At 38.8% G+C, this 20,660-nt stretch overlaps 3 protein-coding genes across 8 annotated transcripts in view; all 3 read right to left on the bottom strand.

The window, feature by feature from the left end:
* fnip1 (folliculin interacting protein 1) overlaps positions 1–3,129 on the bottom strand; it is a 37,741-nt gene extending 34,612 nt beyond the window's left edge. For both annotated transcript variants that reach the window (XM_005923084.3, XM_005923087.3), the window contains exon 1: positions 2,923–3,129. In XM_005923084.3, coding sequence (XP_005923146.1) covers positions 2,923–3,014 — 92 coding nt within the window. In that variant the 5' untranslated portion in view covers positions 3,015–3,129. The remainder of the gene's footprint in view (positions 1–2,922) is intronic.
* A 311-nt stretch (positions 3,130–3,440) lies between these two features.
* On the bottom strand, positions 3,441–7,990 carry LOC102312494. 3 transcript variants are annotated; one of them, XM_005923083.3, is made up of 9 exons: positions 7,692–7,990; positions 7,241–7,344; positions 6,389–6,668; positions 6,170–6,304; positions 5,765–5,804; positions 5,621–5,676; positions 4,503–4,534; positions 4,159–4,376; positions 3,441–4,027 (listed from the first exon to the last, which is right to left on the bottom strand). In XM_005923083.3, the coding sequence occupies exons 1-9, from the start codon at positions 7,786–7,788 to the stop codon at positions 3,937–3,939; spliced, it is 1,053 nt and encodes a 350-aa protein (XP_005923145.1). In that variant the 5' UTR covers positions 7,789–7,990; the 3' UTR covers positions 3,441–3,936. The 3 variants fall into 3 exon arrangements, with proteins under 3 accessions (XP_005923145.1, XP_005923144.1, XP_014189286.1); XM_005923082.3 differs by having other exon boundaries at positions 3,441–4,376; XM_014333800.2 differs by lacking the exons at positions 3,441–4,027; positions 4,503–4,534 and having other exon boundaries at positions 4,224–4,376; positions 7,692–7,988.
* Positions 7,991–9,440: 1,450 nt separating this feature from the next.
* The window catches only part of acsl6 (acyl-CoA synthetase long chain family member 6), a 35,877-nt gene continuing 24,657 nt past the window's right edge, over positions 9,441–20,660 (bottom strand). For all 3 annotated transcript variants that reach the window (XM_014333798.2, XM_005923081.3, XM_014333799.2), the window contains 10 exons: positions 18,179–18,313; positions 17,644–17,778; positions 16,818–16,913; positions 16,561–16,633; positions 14,860–14,948; positions 13,088–13,204; positions 12,829–12,972; positions 12,540–12,641; positions 12,367–12,438; positions 9,441–11,872 (listed from right to left, as the gene is read on the bottom strand). In XM_014333798.2, coding sequence (XP_014189284.1) covers positions 11,732–11,872; positions 12,367–12,438; positions 12,540–12,641; positions 12,829–12,972; positions 13,088–13,204; positions 14,860–14,948; positions 16,561–16,633; positions 16,818–16,913; positions 17,644–17,778; positions 18,179–18,313 — 1,104 coding nt within the window. In that variant the 3' untranslated portion in view covers positions 9,441–11,731. The remainder of the gene's footprint in view (positions 11,873–12,366; positions 12,439–12,539; positions 12,642–12,828; positions 12,973–13,087; positions 13,205–14,859; positions 14,949–16,560; positions 16,634–16,817; positions 16,914–17,643; positions 17,779–18,178; positions 18,314–20,660) is intronic.

The raw sequence follows: 20,660 nt of genomic DNA, 5'->3' as shown, positions 1-20,660 counted from the left end.
GTACAAACTAAAAAAAGCTATTTCTGGTGTCACATTGGGCTTGCTTATTCCCCCCCCCCGTCAGAGGTTTTTAAGGTCATTTTCTTTTAACGTCTTGATTGAAATTGACTGCAGCATCCTACCCAGCCAAATTTATTCATGGTATAATTCTCACACAGTGCTTTTTAAAAAAAAATACTTCAGAATAGGGCTGGGCCATATCATACTGTTCACAGTAATACCGGTGTAATGTTGGGCAACGATACGAAAATGAAATATCGCGATAGAATAAGGGTAAAACGCACATGCGCAGTGCCTTTGTTTACATACGCACATGGCGGCGACACAGAATGAGAAGAGCGAAAGGGGATCGTTAAATGAAACGGATGAACCAGGTTTGTAAAAATGCTCCAACTTCAGTGGTGTGGAACTGGTTTGGCTTTCATCCATCAGATACACAACAAAGCACTATTTTTGGTACTGACCTCGAAACGATTTTATGTGGTACACGGCGCTCGAAAATCTGTCAAATGTTTCAGTACGACTTTGCTAAGCTACAAAGCCGCACCGCTTGATGGATTGTCGGAGCATTACGGCTATCGTAGGCAGGAGCCTCGCGGAGTGATACGTACTGTGCTTCAACATAATATTACGTATTGTGTGTGTATAACCTCTTTTTAAGTTTTGTGGATATTATACATGGTTATGCTGAGGATATGTCGGCCAATTTCCACTGGAAATGCCTTTTGGTTAAACTGTCAGCAAGGAATTTGCATTTGCACTGTTAATTTTTTATATAACTTTAATGCACATTAAAAAAGCTGCTTGTTTAAGTGAAAATACATTGATTTTTTTTTGCACTAATAAAGTTGAGGAGTTGTAAAGTATTTTGTCTAGTGTCAATTATATCGTCAGTTATATCGTTATCGCAAATTTTCAAATGTATATCGTGATAAATTTTTTGGTCATATCGCCCTGCTCTACTTCAGAATACTGTTAACGTCATCATTTCTGCAGGCCACCTCTGCCAGTAGACTGCAGTCACGTTATATTCTCTGTTCTGTCCATCTTTTAATTTTGCATGCTCAGTTGCTAACCACTTCATCCTCCAACTTATTTGTTCCACCCTGTCCCATTAGATTCCCCTCCCTTAGACCCTCAACTCAGTGTTTTTTTAATTCCTTTTAACCATTTTTCTTTTATGCAGAAACTCCTAATGCTGCATCTTAGCCTATTCTTGCTACCACACAAGTGTCCCTCTCCAACCATGTCTCCACACAGTTCTGTCCTCTCTAGAGCATTTCATGCTTGATGAATGGGAAGCTTATGCCAGAGGTATGAAGAGCACAGCTGACCACTGAGCTAACAGAAAAGCCTGCTGCCTGCCTGTTTGCTCTGGGATTGATGCCAGTCAGCCCCCGCCCCTCCACGCACACACACACAGATTGCATTTATATCACTGGGTGCAGGGCACCTTTATGACAGTGGAACGTGCTCTGGCTCAGGCATGGACCAAAGTGCAAGCAGCACCACAAGGAGATGCGCTTTCAGGTAAATATCTTCCCCATGAGTGACAAGGTGGGAGAAACATTGTGCAATGCCAGTGTATTTAAAGCTTTAGAGCACGTTTTTCCAATGGTGGCAGACCTGACCCTGAGTGTGTGAGAGAAAATACACAGGGAGACTGCAAATCAACTCCCATTCAGCTCAATGATTCATTGCCATATCAGGCTGAATGTAACCTTAGAGTTCTTATGCAGCTTACATCGGTTTTATACTCCATACATAAATAAAACTTTGTTTTAAGATTATGATTGGAAACATTATGTATGCTAAAGACGCCCAGTTGCAAGCCTGACAGTATTGGGCAACATGTCGCCGCAATACTGCGTTAACTTGCCTTTAATTTTTAAAATACATGACCAGATCTTTATAGGGTAAATATCAAAGAGCACTGGTGTTTGGAAATGATAAATGTTTTCTATAGCTACATGGGAAATGACATGATTATCTGCTTTAGTGGATGTGGAACACAAGCAACGCGTGCAGGAAATATTATAATCACTACAAGCCATCTTGCATTTGTTCTAAGCATCGGTGTTCTAAGTAAACTCCAGCCACTTGTCTATTTAACATCACTGCAATGTTAGGTGATATTCAGACGCCATGTAGCGCTATTTCAGTAAAATTAACACTGTGCATCAACAGTCTACCGACACAGCAGCACGGTATGGGATGCGTCAGCGGCCGAATGAAGCGATCACATGTGCTTCCATTAAGAGCCCACGGTGTCCTGCTCTGTTGTCTGGTGGAGAGTACAGTAACAGAGGCAAAGTCGAGGGATGCTACTTCTAATTAGCTCCAAGTTATCAGGATCCAGCCAAAGATAAGCTACAAAAGAGCGCGACAATACTGTCACGTGCGTTTTTTCTTGCCACAATGCTGTTACCACAGAAACAAAGGGGAAAGAGGAGGGGGGAGCAAGGGAGAGACAAAGAGAAAGCGAGATACTTCTACTGTAACTTGCAAGCACCATTTGACTATCTTCGGGATGACAATAAAGCGTTTTTTACTTATAAGCTGACATAAACAATTACTTATGAGCAAAAAAGTGATGGTTAACAAGCTGAGTCAAGTCCCACCAAGACAGCGCGTGCAGCAGCCTCGCTAGCGTCCAACAGCTAGCATTAGCATGTAGCTAACCGCACCAACAAGGCACAACACGTCTCTCACGTCACTCTACACTTTTCCAACACCGACGTCAAATCAGCCAAACTACACAACGCTCATCTACAGAGTGCATCGAGTTCAATATAAGCGTTGCTCCAAATACACTGTCATTCCTTTCAGACGTCAAAGCGAAAGCCATAAATATTATTAACGTACACACGCACAACCCTACACACAAACCACAAACGGACACGCACGCACACAATAAGCTACCTGAAAGCTGGGTCCTCTTTGCTACACCTCGGGGGCGGCGATGAAAACGCATTTCTCTTGTTAAAAAGTTTCTGAAAGAGAGTCGGAGGCATCTTGTACCAAAATGAATTCGGTACAGAAAGTCTCTTTCCGTTTTCAAATCCACGACCAAATCTTGTTCCTTGTAACTGTCTCCATGGGTGTCACAGTCATATGACACGCATTAGTCACAGGAACAGCTTGGTAACCCACTACATTATTCTGATTGGCTCACCGGGCGCCAATGCTGCTACAACAAATAACCCGATTGGCTGATATTTTTGGTATAAGTACCACGTGGTGAGTGGATTCGCTGTGTTGATGTTTTGTCGGGGATCGTGACAGCATGAAATTTATTCACACTAAAAAAATATCTAAGTGCGACTGCTCAACGGCTTGACACACACACACACACTTCAGATATTATTGAAAGACACAGTTGAGAAAATAATTAAGTGTAAGAAACGCATCAAACACAGAACGGAGGGATCGCCACAAGAGGCATTTTAATGTATTTTTATTTGCTTTAGACACTTTCTGAATCAAATACATATGCAGATTTTGAGGACAAAGACAAATATACATAAATATAGATGGAGTATACTTAAAATACATATCTTATACATTTAAACTTTGCTTTTAAATCATTCTTCATTTAGAAAGTCCATAGTAACACGTGTCAGGAGAATAAATGCAAATATGGACAAGCACAACAAGCAAAAAACACACACATATATAGACACACATATATCATATTTAAAGGTGGAAAAGCTCACTGTATGGACAAGACAGACAATGGTTTTTAAAGGTAAATACATATGTGCCATCTAGTGGTCATTTCACATCACACTTTTTTCATATTAACAAACGCCAGTCTAGCATGTCTCTTTAATTAGTTCTTAAATGTTATTTTAAGTTTGTTCCATAGATTCTTCTCTCCTTCTTTTAAGTAGTTACAGACCATTTTCATATAGGGCTTTCTACAATTAGACTAATCTAATCCAGATGAGGGGGTAAAGCCACAGTTTTCTGTTTTCTTATTCTAGCTTCAAATGTGGCAGGAAAGATGGTTCGGTGCACTAAACAGCTGTGAAAGGAAATAAAGTAACACTTCTGAGTTTCACACATCTTTCTCTCATGACCTGAAAGAGAGTATCTCTCTCCTTGTCGGTGGCAAAGTCAAAGAGCTTGGGTTTCTTATGACTAGTTTTGACAGACCTTTTTAGCAACATGGTCAGAGCTAATGTTTCTTCTTCCGAGCTGATCTCTGCATCAGGCTTCAACTCCTCCGGTGGGCTGGACATTTGCAATGGCTTGTTGAGACTGGGAGTCATTAACTTTGAGGCTGGTATGCATTTTCCATCAAAGGTCTCAGCAATTACAGGACTTTTGAATGAAACCACCTTCTTACACAAGATAGGTCTTCTGTAGCTGAGCTGTGGAATAAAAGTCATTTTGATCATGGCTGTGATCCCTCTTACTTTTGTTTCTAACAAAATAAAAATGATCTACATCATATCAAATTTAAACAGATGTAAATAAATGGGCAGATGACTTCTTACTCTTGGTGGGGTTTTCCTCTTAAAGGTTTTGTCTGCAAATTTAGGACAGAAACCACAAAAGTAGTCGTAATAATTATACAATATCTATTTATTTTCTGTGTGTGGAGTTGATTTTAAAATACATATGAAATATATGCACTTGCCAGGCACTTCATTAGGTACACCTTGCTAGTACAGTTGTGGGCACCTTTTTGGTTCCAGAACTGCCCAAATTCCTTGACTTCAATAAGGTGCTGGAAACATTCGTCAAAGAATTTGGCCTATATTGACATGATAGCATCACACAGTTGCTGCAGATTTGCTGGCTGCATATGAATAATATGGATTTCCTGTTTCACCACATTCCATAGGTGCTCTATCAGACTGAAATCAGGTATTTAAATGATACTCACTTGGTACTAAGGGGCCCACATGTGCCAGAAAAATATTCTCCATGCCATTACACCACCCCCACCACCAGCAGCATGAACTGCTTCTAAAAAGGCATGGTCGATCCATGCTTTTATTTTGTTAACACCAAAATCTGATTGTAGCCTGTGAATACTGTGCAGAAAAACTCGAGGCTCATCAGACCAGGCAACATTGCTCCAGTCTTCTCTTACTCAGTGTTGGTGAGCCCTGCATTCAGAGATCCTCTTGGTTGCAATGCTCTAAATATTTGTTTACTGTTGCCTTCCCATCAGTTCAAAGCAGTCAGGCCATTTTTCTCTGACCTCTGGCATCAAAGCATTTTCTCCAAGAGAACTGCTGCTCACTGGATATTCCCTCTTTGTTTTTGACAACTTCCTGTAAAACCCAGAAGAACAATCCCAGTAGATCAGCAATTTATAAAATACTCAGACCAGCCTGTTTGGCACCAACAACCAAGCTACTTTCAAAGTCACCTTTCTTCTCCATTCTGATGCTCAGTTTGAACTTCGGCAGGTCTTCATGATCATGTCTTAGTGCCTAAATGCACATAGTTGATGCTATGTGATTGGTTGATTATACATTTGCTTTAGTGAGGAAACTGAACAAGCATTCCTAATAAAGTGGTCGGCAAGTGTAGTTTGCAATAATGGTCATGCTCTGAATACTACTTGAGGAAGATGTGTTTCTTATGAAATGAGAGCCTTTACCTGATTTCAATGTGTCATTTTGTACTTTAGCAGCAGATCCGGCTTCTCTGTTGTTGCTTGATAAAGAAATAATAAGGAATGAAGCAGTTAAATTGCGTGAGCCACAAGTACTAAATGCTTTGAGATTCAACTGAGAAGACTTACCTGATCTCACAGGTCTTTTCAGCAAGAATAGTGGAGGCATCTGCAGACAGAGTTACTCCTTTTCAGACACACAGGTATGGTTTGGGTACGCATATAAATAAGACTGCATTTAATTAAAGCATACTTGGCATTTTTTCTAAGAACATTAAAATATGCTATAAAAACAAAGTTACTGTTCCCTTTTTTGTTCATTTGCTACTTCTAAAAGAGAAACATTTTAAATGTAATTATCAGATGGAGTCTAAGGAGCTTGCAAAAAAAAAAAAAAAAAAAGGGACATACCAAACACGACTGAGTATGAATAAAGTTATACTCTTAATACCTTTGTTCAATTAAGTGGAATTTATTGAACTGAAAAAAAAGAGAGAAAATTAAAGTGTGCCTGAGATTTTTTCCCAGTATTACCCAGGATGGTAGAAAGGTTAGGGGGATGATGCATGTGTATGCTCTCAGCATGGCTGACATCCAACAAAGTGGAGTTTTTTATGTGACGATGGAGATCCAGCAGGTCTTCCTTAATGGAAAAATTGAAGGTTTCCACTATCAAGACAAAAATAAAAGTGAGAGACCAAGTATGGCTGTGGACATACAAAAATGTACACATACAAATGCACTTAGACACACCCTTGTTTTCTCTTCTGAAGATCTCTGGAGAGGGAAGATTGTTAGAAGTTGCAGAGTCCAAAAAGTCCTCATCCTCTGTGTCACCAGAGCTGAAAGTTGTGGCAGTCTCCATGCTAGATAATGTGAAGCTTTGCTCGTCTTCTTTACCCGACATTTCATCACCTTCATGAGCCTCTACTACAGTCACTTGAATGGCAGGTACGGTTGCTTTGTGTCTGGTAGTTTCAATAAATGCAGGAGTGCTTAAGCTAAAAGTAGATTTATGGTGTACAGTGTTGGCCTGTGTGAAAAGAATAAGCATAGAAAGGAGAGGAAATAAAACGAATCTGGTGACTGAAGGTTATAGCATCTGATTCTAATGCTTTTTTATACTTAAACTCTTCAGTCAAATTTGTCTTTGGTTGCTGATTTTTTTGTTGTAATAATTCTTCAGGGCAATATATCTGTCTGGCACTGGCAGAGAAATTTGGCAGGTTGTTCACCCACATACTCGGCTCCTCAATGCACCTTTAAGGGGAAATAGAGTATAAGACTTATCGCCAAGAAGCGCTGTTACAACAAATAAATCGTCAACCAAACACTAATTTCCTCATTTTCTGAATAATTGCTCTTCACTCTTTTCTCACATGATCTGATGTATGTGTTCTATAGAACAAAATGCACATGTCACTTTAACTTCTTGCCAGTTTATTGGGGGACTCTTTGTGGCTTCAGCATCAACATTCACTTGTTTTTTTTCTCCACGTAGATTCCTTCATATTTTCTTCTCGTCACCCATAATTGTGAGCTAGTAAATATTGGACATCAGTGACTGTTAATCTTACATAATACAAAACATCTGGGCACACTTACAGATACTGGGCTCTTTGGTTTGACAGTGGAGTCATTCGTGACTTCCCTCTCAGGTTCTTCTGGAAAAGCTTCATAATGCTTGCGGAATAGAAGTTTCCTGTGCTCTTAAAGTTTGAAAGCATGGATGCAGAGAACAATTTAATGAGAACAGAAAATGGCTTTGCCTTTATTTACACTTTTTTTTTTAAAAGTGTACAATCAATAGATATATTAGATCTCCTCTTAGGTTTACACTAAGTAGATTTAACAGATTTAGAAAAGCAGTTAAAACCTGAGATAAGAAACATGAAGGTGTTCATAATATATTTCCCAACACCTTTTTGTCCTCACAATGAGAACTAGGCTCAGACCAAGATTAAAGCTTTAACTTTTAAATAAACAAGTAAGCCACCTGAAGTTTAACGTTTTAATGTAGACTGCGTTAAAATGTGTATTACAGTGTTTTTCTTACGGTCTCGTCTGGTCAGCGCTGGTTTCACGGGTGTATCTCGTTTGATAGGTAATCCACTGTCACAACGGAGTCTAATCTGGCGCTTGTATCGATCCATTTCCAATTAAACTGACTTAAAGACCAAATCACTTGCCATTCAGTGAACTGCTACACTATAAAACTGCTTCAGCTAATGGTACTAGTAAAAAATATAATTAGGAGAGAGTGTCTTTAATCTAATGCTTCAAGTTCTGCCTTTATCGTCCCCTGACCATTCTGTGCGTTACTTAGCAACCAAGCACACCTGCAGAATATGTGATCAGCTGCCAATCACCACTTTTAACGCACGACCGAAGCGATTTATTCGCATTTGTATGCTATTTAGAAACTCTGGAAAGATTTGGTAAGCGTTTATGTCGACCTTCATGCTTGCCATGCCTTGACAGATGCGATAAAAGTGAAATCACTGCCCTGCCATAGTAAAATTGGGTCTGTTTTAAAGTTCGTTTGCAGAAATGGACACAAACAAAGAACTCAGCCTAGCTTAACATAGCATTGATAGACTTCATTAGGTAAAGCCCCCTAAGCTTCTTCTTTTGCCTTAAGAATTGCCTTAATTCTTGGTGGTATAGATTCAGCAAGGTGCTGGAAAGTATTTGAGTACAGTAAGAAACATGAGGTGATTAAAGGTTTGTGACATACTGTAGGGTGTTGCTGCAAAGAGCCACCAGAAGACCGGTACACTGGTCATAAAGGGATAGACATTGTCAGCAATTCTGCTGTATGCTGTGGCATTTAAATTATGGTACTAAGGAGCTCACATGTGCTTAGAAAATGTCCCTAATATTACACCAGCAGAGGCAGGATGCATGCATGCATCTACTATTGTTCAAGTTTTGGTGAGCCTGTGCAAATCTTAGCCTCTGTTTTCTGTTCTTAGCTGACAAGAGTGACAACAGTTGTGGTCTTCTGCTATTGTAGCAATTTGGATCAAGGTTTGGTGTGTTGCACATTCAGAGATGATCTTCTGCATACCTTGGTTGTAGTGAGTGGTTATTTGAGTTGCTGTTGCCTTTCTATCAGCTCAAAGCAATTTCGCCATTCTCTTCTGACCTCTGGCATCAACAAGTCATTTCCCCAGATAACTGCTGCTTACAGGATATTTTCTGTTTTTCAGGCCAGTCTCTGTAGACCCTAGAGACTGTTCTGTGGGAAAACCCCAGTAAGGGAACAGTTTCTGACATTCTTAGATCTGGCACCAATAACCATGCTGTGTTCAAAGTCATTTAAATTACCTTTCGTCCTCATTGTGATGTTGAGTTTGAACTTTGGCAAGATATTGTAACCATTTTGACCACTATTTCGGGTGCTAGTTTAGCTCATTGGGTTGATGCATTTTTTCCCCTGCTCTCTCTCCCAGCTTTCCTTTCAACTGTTCTTTAAGAGCTGTTCTCATCACATGTTAAGATTGATTGTGTGACAAAGGGCCAAAGGAACACAGTCTTTCTTGCATCTAAAAACAATATTACTTACCTTTTAGAAAATAAAATAATATTTTGATATGAGTGTAAATAGATTTGTGAAGTGCATTAAGCTTAAAATACTCCTATTCCTTTACGTAATGGAGTATTTTGATACTGTGGTTGGTACTGTCCTTTATGAGTTCCTCTCATCACTGCTAATCTGGAGGATAGTTCAGTCTTTTTTCATGTTACCATCCTGACATAAAAAATTGCATTCAACATCATTAAAAAAGGACCAAGACACTAGTTGAAAATCATTCCAGAACATTTTTTATTTCACTGCCCTTGTCCTAATCCCCAACCTCCCTCATCCCGATTGCTGCACTCGATCATTACAGGATATGGTGCTTATTCCATTTTTACAGCAGAATAGATAAATAAATAAGTACAGTTCATCTCACTACACGCAATAAGAGAGAAAAAAAAATCATTCAAACCATTGATTCAATAAATATGCTTACATCTAGCTGTCTTCATTTATGTACATCCGCATTGTTTATGCTTTGGGACGGTAATCAACTTAAAAAGCGAATACATTACTTCTACGTGTAAACCTTTTTAAAAAACATGGTATCGTTTGTTTAAAAGTTGATGTTTGTTCTAGCGGAATTCATCATTGGCTCTTCTAAGTGAAACAGCCCTGTACCTGCAGCTGTGGCTGTCAGCAGCTAGATACAACCGGTTCCTAATGACCATAAAGAAATGCTTGTCTTTTTTCTCGTTAAATGCCAATGGTCCCAGCATTACAGGGCAAATTGCATGCATTGCCCCGAGACCTGGTGTTGCATTAGATATTTTGTTTTCTTTTACCTGACATTCTCTTTGTGCAAAGATGAGTGAAAAAGAAGTCTGAACCTCGATGACCGTTACAGATCGCCGGCCCTTACATAAACAAGGAGCATGCATGCTAAACCTCTGACTGCAGCCATGTTGAACTGACATAATGAATGAGTGCGCGGATACATGACACAAAGTGTAATTTGGGTGTGGCTCAGACATTGAGATGCTTTACATGGGACAGTGTGGACAGCGATGATTTGAAAGGCAGCTGCTCTCTCTCTGAACCTTATTATTGTAAATCTGCTTTCAAACAGAAGGGTGTAATTTCATCTAATTGCACCATATTTGGGTTATACCCAACTTTAATTCTTGTATCTGTTCGGGGTGGTGTATCAGCCGCCTTACTAGCGCCGTTTTTTTATTCAAAGAAAATCTAACTTTTTCCACTGGGGATGAAATCCATTACAATTCTACAAGGTGTCAGCATTAATGTACATTTTGACATCTCCTGGAGCTACACTATACACTAAAACATCACACTTGCTGTCGTATGACTGTGTTACTCTTGTAAAACAGATGAGTTTTGTTTGGCTGGTAGATTTAAAGAGGAAAGAAGAGCTGAGGAAGTGGGAATGATGATGCTGAGTTTCTGATGCTGGGGAGTGGGTGTATTTGTTTTTGGGTCAATAGCAGGTAGCAATGTATGGATGATTTTAAATGCCTCAATTAAAACAAAGAAAACAAAAATACATCGTACAATACACACCATTTCGTGGACATTATTATCTTTTTTTGTATTCACTGACAGTGTGAATCATGTGAGAAGCCAATGTTAAAAACTAAACTCTAAAATAACTTAATGGAAAGTTTTTCGGTGACATGATTTTCCATCTGACATTAAAATTAATAGGCGTGAGTCAAACTGACTGAGACATTGGTTTTGAATTTAATCAGTTGATATTTGTATTAGTGATGTACTAATAAGACTCTAGCTACCATGTGGGAATCTGCTAGCATTAGCTTGTTGTCCTCCTTTAAATCATTGTTTACTGTAAGCATACAGAAATCAGCTATCAGCACATCACGTGAATTGTGCCAAGACGTTCTCCCCCAGCTTTTTAACCTGTCCCCTAATAAACTGACAGTTGATTAATTGAACTTAATTCACAGTAAGTAGCAGTATCCCTACAGCTAATGCTAGCTAATAAAGTCAACACATTGCCACACCCCTAAAACGGTTGAGTCATTCCACCCTAAATAATTGGAGAGTTTTGGCATTTATGATGCGTCTTCATTTGTAGTAAGAACAAGTTTCTTTTCACCCCCTTATAAAATCCCAGTAACCATTCTTTACATTCATTATGGGTAACTCCATGCTGCCCTCTGCTGGCTAACCCTGAAATTGTTTTTGTTTTGTGATGGAAATTCATGTCACATGAAAAAAGAAATACGTTCCTTTTTATGGACTAAAATTTTTAAGTGTCGATTTAAAATATGTTTTCAATTAATTATGAAACAGTGAATGCGTACATAAAAAGGAAATACATATGACAATGTGCATTGTATTTCGCTTTATTGATTTCTTTAATTTGTTTTTATCTAGGCATTTTTAATCATCTACCGTTGGGCCAGTTTTGCTTTGCTTTCCGAAAGCACGTTAAGCGTCAGGTGACACATCTTTGTCCCACTGCAGGTCGCTGGACAAAGCGTCTGTTGTTGTTGTTTGATTGCTTTAAGAAAACTCAGGTCCGCCAGCCTTCACATAGAGATGCTGTTGTAGAGCTCATCAATCTTCGCCTTAAAAAACTCCTTCAGCTCCGGTCTTTTAGCCTTTAGCGTCGGAGTCAGCAGGCCATTTTGAATGGAGAACATCTCATTGTGAATGTAGATGTTCTTCACCTTTAGAAGAATAAAACAAAAGAAAAAAACAAGATGGTGAATGAGATAAATACTGCTCTTAAGTTTACTTCATCTTATAGCCACAAATGCATTGTTAGCCAATACTCTTGCAAGAATCACAAGACCAATCCCTGATAGTATATAAATGTAGCATATAACTTATCAAACAGCACAAGAATTTATGCCAGTAGCATTCTTGTTTCACTTGGCTTAATCTCCTTTGAAATAATTTAAAACATTAATATTTTAATTATTATTTTAAAACATATATATTTTATTACCATAGCTGTATCTGCAGTATTTCATTAATTTAGATATTGTGGTATTGCTTGGAGGGATCTGTGAATAACTAGATTACTTAAAGACATTAAAATTTCATCTAAAGGATGTTACATCAGGCACATACTGTTTATGGAGATACTGTAAAATGTTATCTTACATGTCTTAAGGTATCAAGAAAAAATACACTTACAAACAGTTAAGTTCCTACTTACCTGCTCGAAAGAATGGAGGCCACTGGCTTTTCCAAGACGCACCAAATCTTCAAGGATTCCCTTCTTTAACTCCTGTTAAACAAAGGAGAGAGGGAGCTTTGTTACATTTCTAAATAACTTCCAGTAGGTTTTAATAATATTAACTATAAGTGTTACAACCATATGCCACTTACAGTGTTTTTACATAGGTCCTCGTAGGTGCCCAAGATACCTTTCTTCTTGGCCCATTCAGGCATGGTTTCAGGGTCAGGAACAACTATTCCTACCAAACAGGACTGAGAAAAAAAAACAAGGTGTATTGGATAGTGATCAAAATAGAAAATCAACACTAAGTAACACATAGCCCAGATGTACTTGCAGGCTCTTAGGAGCCAAAGATGACTACCAGGCCTTGGAACACATAAATTTGAGCAGGAGTTCTACTTCACATTGCACTTCCTGTAACTGATTAAATGTCCTTACCTGCAGACTATCTCCATGAACATAAAGCTGTGCCACAGGTTCGCTCCTAATGTAGATGTTCTCGATCTTCTCAGGGGAGATGTACTCACCCTGCGCCAGCTTGAAAATGTGCTTTTTCCTGTCAACGATCTTCAGCGTGCCATTCTACGGAAAACGAGAAATATCATTTTAAACAAAATATTATGGATTGTTCTCATATAAACACAAGGGATTTTTCAAAATCTATGACTAGTCTCAAATGTAAGCTGCGTATACGTACAGGTAGCCATTTCCCAATATCTCCCGTGTGGAGCCAGCCATCGGCATCCAGTGTCTCCGCTGTTCTCTCTGGGTCTTTGAGGTAGCCTTTAAACACGTTTGGTCCTTTTACACAAATCTGGTTGACAGATTAGAAAAGTCAAACAGGGTCAGGGTTAGAGGTTAAGCACATGTCCTCTACAAACACATGCAACGTTGTTTATAAAGTCCGAAAATTGTATACGTTACCCTTCCTATAAACATGTACAGTCACATGACAAAAAGTACATCTTTCTAACATTTTACATATCAGGACATAATAAAAAAAATATCCGGTTCTTATCAGATTCCAAAATTAAGTGTAAACAGTGTAATAAGTCATGTGTGGTTCTCCATCTGAGGTGCAGTTACCTAATTTCAGAACCTGGCGAGGTTATATGCAGACATGTAAAACTTTAGAAATGTGTACTTTCTTTTTCCCTTTACTGTATTTGTCCTCTGTGTCAACCCTTATATGCTGGTATGCTGGTAATCAGTTTTCAATTCTGATCTTTATAACACACTTCACATCTGCCCTCATTTCTTGACATTTCAAAATGCTCACGTCAAAGCTGTAAAAACTACTCTCTGGCATACAGTGAAAACACACCTACAGACCTACACACATCCTTACATATGCACGTATGTTACTTATTTCTACCACAAAAGTGGTTACGTTTTTGGTTGCATTTGCATGCATACGTGTCATTCTGTCTATAAACAAGTTTTCAATGAATTCTCGTAAAACGTTGTAGAGGTGTAGAGTGGCGTCTTGTTAACAAGCCACTGAAATGTGCCTTACATGCACCAAGGTCATGAAGGTCAAATTAATAATTTATTGGTTGAAAATGGACAAAAAGCCTTATAACTTAAAACTATGACTCTTATAAGTATGGGGTGTATTGTCAACAGATAGAAAGTGCTATATAAATATTTAAAATATCATGTTACATTTGACCTCTGACCTCTCCTTCAAGGCCAGTAGATTGATCTACAAGCCAAAATGATAATAGTGATAATAGAGCTATTTAAAGCTTTGTTTCTAACTGCTATTGTTTTTTTTTTTGACAACATAAAGGCATATAGGAAGCAAAATATGGGGATTCCAAATATCACGTTTCTTTGGACCTCTGGCAACTTCTTCAAGGTCAGTTAAGGTCAAACTTTTATAAAATTGATTAAATCATTAAACAGTTCTTAAAATTCTACTGCTTTTGTTTGTTTTGACAAAATTTAGGAAATGATACTGGTGCATGGGGATTCTAGATATTAGATTATATTGCATTTGCATCCAAACATTAAGTCATTGGACCTTAGGCCTTACCTTTACATTTCACATCTATCTTTCTTTCAAGCTGACCCCAAAATGTGTTTTCTAACTTTAAATAAAGTATTGTGAAGAGAAAGTGAATGAGCTGCCTAGTTAGTTATAATAAACTATAGTATAATTTTATAATAACTAATAATAAGCTCATGCTGTTTATCTTCAGTTATTTACAAATCAGTACCTACTATCCATTATCACCTATATAATGGTTGTGTAGTCAAAATAGGCTTCTATCACCCCCCCCCCCTCCCCCCCATGTGATTTTTATTGCACTACAAACGTCTTAAAGTACGTTTAAAAAGAACAAAGAAGAGAAAGTGAATATATCAAAAATACAATACTATTTCCTTGAAAGTAAATGCTGCTTTTAATTTAGGTTTGTGCTCTCTAAGTGCATCTTGTGTTTCTGTTGAAATCGCTTTGCTTACCTCTCCCTCTCCCTTGGAGGCAAAGTAGTTCTTCTCGGGTACATCCACCAGTTTAATGAGGTTGCATGGCAGCGGAGCCCCAACGTGGCCTGTTGGTCAGTACAAGAAGAAACATTAGAAACACAACAACTCGATTTCCTTCCTCACTTTCCACTGTTGAACAAAAAGGAGGACTACAAATTGATAAAATGCTCAACACTGAGCATCAATTCTATGTGAGGAGGAAAGGTGGTTTAATTAACGATATTTTTACTAACTAATTAAATCTAAAGGAAAACTAGTCGTCATCATTTGGTGATCTGATAATTACAGATATCTGTGAATTATCAGAAGTGAACAGCAGGGGGTGATGCTTGACTGTATTATGAAGCTCTGTCTCACACTGTCTCACAGTAGGTTGACACTTAGAGCACATTTGTTTGCTTCAGACCTTCGTTTATGCAATACAATCAATTCAAAAAATATGTGGCCATAAACACAGGGAAAGCTTTTACTTTTCAAAAAGGAGGTTTTGAGTTGATTACTTTAACATAATGTAATAATAATAATAATAATAATAATATCAGCCTATTTTTCTGTGCTTCATGTTCAGTTCTTTAGCTGTAATAGCATTTTAAATTTAGTATAATTTAGATTTATTTTAGTAGTTTTTAACATCATTTTAAATAATATTAGTCTTTAATTTTTTCTTTGACTTTTGTGTTACCCTTTATGTTTGTTAGCAAACCCACCCACCGATCCAGACGCGCACCCCTGCATAACACCTGCCCATGGCTTCATGCATTCATGCACATGTGCTTTTTTTCTGCCTTCTTTTTCTATTGTTAACTTGTCACTTTTGTTGTTTTTACAGTCTTCTTGTTGTTCTGCATTTGTGTTGCACTGTTAAAAGGGAACAGTGTATATATTTTTTTATATGTATGAAAAACTTTCCAATCACTTTTGAACTAGGAAAGGAAAATGAGTAATTAAAATGAAAATCAGCACTTTGTTTCGCTTCAACTGTCTCTTAACTGCGTGCAGCAAATATATTTCTCTCTCAGAGAAAGCTCCACATTATACTGACTTAGGCAGCCAATCAGAACAGAGTTTCATGCATATATGAATGCATAGAGGTTACTTGGAAATTACCTGCAATGCCTGGCTGCTGAAAATAACACAGCCACAATACACCCAATCTGGAGGGTAAAAACGGGTCTTTATAGCAGATATTGGTCTTTTATTTGAGCTTGTTGTTGTTGGAAATCACCTAAACTTGCAGTGTTAACTATTGCAATATGACCTAACAGCTATTTCCTTCCTGTCTTGCTCACAATTCCAGACTTGTTTTTTTTTCTAACAGTACTCTCCTTAGTCGTTTCTTCCTCAGCCTGCCACACACTCTCAGCCTATGCTTTTTTTCCACGTGGGTGCAAAACAGATACTCCTTGAGGGTCTATGCCATCACATCAGCTCAAAACTGCATGCTCACTCACAAAGTTTTAAGCTTTTTAACAGTGCCAAGTAGTTGTGAAAGACTTGTAATTAGGGATCTATTTAGGTTTATGGTTGTTGGTCATTCCTTAAAATCATAACCCATTTTTAACACTTTAAAACCTTTGAACTGAGTCACGTAAACAGGTTCAGTGCTTCAAAGACAGATAAGGATACATCTGTCTTGTGATCTGTCTTCTACATGCTTGCACAATCACTGTCGCCTACCTTGGGTCCAGTCTCCAGGTGTGGTGAAGGTGCAGCCAGCTGTGCACTCTGTCTGGCCATATGCCTCATACACCTGCACGCAGACACACGTGATGTTGAAGCAAATGTAGATGTTAGCTTGTGAATCAAAATCTGTAAAATTACTGACAGCAAAAAACTTGACAGTTGTAAAGTTATGGTTAGGGTTAAGGGTTTAGACCTACTCTCATATCACAGGGGCTTGTTAGAGAAATAAGGGCACACTTAATGGGTCTGACCTGACATCCTAGAGCTGCTCTGAGAAATCCCAGGACAGTGGGTGAGGTAGGAGCTGCTCCTGTTATAATCATCCTCAGCCTTCCTCCCAAGCTAGCCTGCAGAAACACATTGTAAATACAGAAGGCTCATTATTTTCTGTTTTAAAAATAAACCACAAAGCTTCACAGCACCAGTCCGGATGTTGTCACATTCTGACCTTCACACATGACGTGCGAACAATGCGAGGACAAGAATTCAGGACATTGTGCAAAGTTAGCCTTACTCACATGTGCCACTTTGGACTTTTTACTTTTAAATTCACAGGAGTGTTACTTGCACACCTCAATAAACTGAGATTAAATCACTAGTGACCTGGTAGGACAAAGACTGTTTCATTGAGTGCATGGCTAATAAAATGCAAACACAATCTCACCAACACAGTCCTGAAGAAGCAGATTAGTTGAGATTTTAAGAGATTTTAATCAAGGATGGTTAAAATAAGTAGTAACAATAAGGGGAATGACTGACATTCAAGGTAAGTTGCATAACTAGCACAAATACCAAGAGGCTTAAACGCAACAATGAAGTACGTTTGGATGTAAATGTCCTTCCCTGCTACTTGTCCTGTTAACCTACTTGTTTATGATAGTTATGCAACTGTTTTTGTTTCTCTTTAAAAACACACAGGAACATATGTATAAATGTAACTTTGATATCAAAATGGATCATAATTCATTTTTTCACAACCACGCGTAGCATATATAATATGATGTAGCATGGCTATAAGAACAGCTGTAGAGTCTGTCCATAGTAGCGCAGGGCTTAGGTGCTGGAAACACCGTTTACCTGAATCTTACTGAAGAAGATTTTGTCCCAGACGCTGTCACTGCGAATGATCCCGCTGCTGACTTCAGCACCTTTTCTCTTGGCAGCAAAGTTGAGCAACCAACGCTTTAACGGGGTGTTTGCCTGGCTGAAAATCTGGTAACAAAGCGAAAACACACATTTCTTAGTTGACGACAGCCCTGTCTCAGCTGATATAGCGCTTAAAACATGTCCAGCTATTTATGTAGATAATTAGCAAAATTATCTGCTAGCAAGAAATACCAACAAATAGCCACCATTCACATTATTACCCCCTAATGGCTCTCTTTGAAATTTAGAGGTTCTAGGGTTGAGCAGACTTGATTTAATGGTATATGCTGGAGAGTTAGAGCAAACTACATTCACATTTAAACTGTAACATTTGCCAGTTTAGGTGCTTGTTTTCCTGTTACAGGACCAAACATCTTTTGTAATTCCAAGTGGAATGGACAGGTTGCTTCAGTCAGAACTAACAACAGCTTCAAACAAAAGCAGTCTTGGTATCTGTTCATCTCACCTTGTCATACATGCGATTGAGCAGTCGAGGCACCACGGGGAAAATGGTCGGCCGCAGGGCCTTCATGTCATCTGGGAGGAGACGGATGTCGCCCTGATAGAACCCAATCCGTCCTCCGTGACAGTACACCACAGACTGCAGACAGACATATATAACACAACTGAGCAATGAACACTCCTAACTTTCTGATATCATTGCAGACAAAATACCAGCACTGAAAGTGGAGCCTTTAATCATGAAATATTAAAAATAAAGTCACATTACTACCAATAAATAATGTTGGCAAACACTCATAAGGGAGGTTTCTATAACATTTAATACCTCATTCACCTAATTGTAATACAGATGATAAGGGAAGCATCACTAATGAGTAAATTCTGATAAAAAAAAAACAAAAAAAAAAACTGGCCCTTGAGGGGCACCCGCGTGAAATACTGGCTGCACCAGTCATCATACTTGTCGGAAGGCTTGTTTTTCCCACAGTCGCAACTCATTTAATGTCATTTAGCAAAAAGAGGAACTTCATAGCTTGCACGTTTATTTCGGTAGTGTTTTTACATTGTCATGCACATGATCTTGCTCTCATTATGTCAGAACCTATGCTCAAACAAAGGTCTACACATGTTGTATGATAAATATAATGTAGTAAAGACTTTAGTCGTGGAAGACTTTCATTTAGCTGCGTAAAAACACCAGTACAGGGTATAAAAAAATGCAAAATGGCTCCAAGGCATGTTCAGGCAACACCTCTGCAGAGGTCTTATCAGATAAATGTGTCTGAAGTATTAAAGTGGTTGATTGGGGGGAAAAATAGCACCCATGACTCACTTATGATTAGTCAGTGCTTACACAGCATCTTACAGTTATAGTTGGTCCAAGTGGAGTTTTATCTTTTTTTCTGGCAGCTGTTCAAGGTGAGTGAAATAGAAGAGAGTGTCACGTGTGATGTCATCGTTCCAGTAACTATGAGTCCAGACTGGACGAGGCGTGGAGACATGATGGACAGCCTTGTTTTGTTTTGTTTCAAGTGGCTTTAAACAACCCGACTTGATTTATTTTAATGTAACACTACAATCTGTATTAGTGCAGGTATGACTCCTTTGTGTTACCTCTAATAATTATAGTTAGCAGCAGAGAAAGTGACTCATTATGCAGTGAGGATTTACTTTTGGGTTCCAGAACTGCGTCCCATAGAAATACACAAAGTGTTTGAAAGAGAATTACTAAATGCTCAAGTTCATTTCGCAGTTCTTGTTCTCATGCGGCTACACCACCGCATGCTTCTTTCTAGATCATATGCAGATTGTGACACTTCCACAAACTGACTATCAACTCAGCGCGCCTCTTTTTGTTGTCAAACTGAAAAAAAAAGGGCACCACAAGTGTCTGCTTTCCGGTTTCTAACACCATCTAAGGACATGCAAAACACGGGGACCGCCTTGTGTTCTCTCTTTGACTGAGACTTCGCCAGCATCAGATATAGAGCTGTGTGTTTGTGTTTGTCTGCGACTGTTGAACTTGAGCTCTATTTTGTGATCTGGTGTATTTGCTCTCTGGGAAGATTAGGTGGTTTCCTGTGTCTGAGTCTCACGCTGTCTACAAATGTGCTGCTAGCAGCAGCTTACCAGACAGGTTCAACCTGATGCAGCCTAACCGCTCACACCCATGTGCAACACAAAAATGATCTAAGTTGAATCTACACATTTATTGCCCAACTTAATTTAGATTTGATCACCTTTTAATATTTGCTGTTAGGCTTGAAGATCAATCCAGAGTTACTAATGAGCAGCAGCAAAAGCACACACTCAGAGCTTCTTAGTAAAGGGCCACAAGTTACTGCCACTTTACCTCACTGGGGTCTACACTGTAACTGCTCTCTTCGCTGTCAGCTTTTAGTTAAGGCCTGAAATAACATCTGGCATGTAACTGAAAGAGATGGCATAGAGAGCATAAAGGAAGCTATAGAGCTTCTTGTAAGTAACATGTAAATAAACACCTAATTTAAAAAACACTCCTCATTTCTTGGCAGGAACATGCCCAGGGTTTCTTGTGGGAGATGTGCCTATGAAAAGCAAACCTCTAGACAGAGAAAGCATCCCAGTGGAAGGATGGGCAGAAAGGTAACTGTACAAAGACTGTGACTAAAAATGAAAATGAAACTCTGTTTTTTCCACAGGCAGGAGACAGTGGGCTCTTTGTAAAGCTTACTGCAATACCCTACAGTGGTTGCCAGTCCTAATATTCCACAGAAACTTATTTTGAAAGTCTGCTCAGCTGCAGGGCAAAGGAGAAATACTATCAGTGACCTGCAGGCTGCAGGGAACCGCTGCTTTTATAGTAAATCATGTGCATGCAGATGTTGTCTTTGAGTAACCTAACCTGATTACTGATTATCAAACCTTTTACAAATATTAATGAAGATTGTCATGTGTGTGTGTGTGTGTGTGTGTGTGTGTGTGTGTGTGTGTGTGTGTGTGTGTGT

Source organism: Haplochromis burtoni, unplaced genomic scaffold, assembly GCF_018398535.1.
Source record: "Haplochromis burtoni strain Fernald_Lab_line unplaced genomic scaffold, NCSU_Asbu1 Contig_66, whole genome shotgun sequence".
Classification (NCBI taxonomy): domain Eukaryota; kingdom Metazoa; phylum Chordata; class Actinopteri; order Cichliformes; family Cichlidae; genus Haplochromis; species Haplochromis burtoni.
This window is presented reverse-complemented; position numbering and strand designations above follow the sequence as displayed.

Bases quoted from the DNA above. Each gene is read 5' to 3' on its own strand.
- LOC102312494 (XM_005923082.3), bottom strand. From the start codon at position 7,788: ATGGATCGATACAAGCGCCAGATTAGACTCCGTTGTGACAGTGGATTA. The intron at 6,669-7,240 runs GTAAGTGTGCCC...CTTTTCACACAG, and splicing joins AACCAAAGAGCCCAGTATCT to GCCAACACTGTACACCATAA. The intron at 5,805-6,169 runs GTAATACTGGGA...CTCTGTCTGCAG, and splicing joins TAACCTTTCTACCATCCTGG to ATGCCTCCACTATTCTTGCT.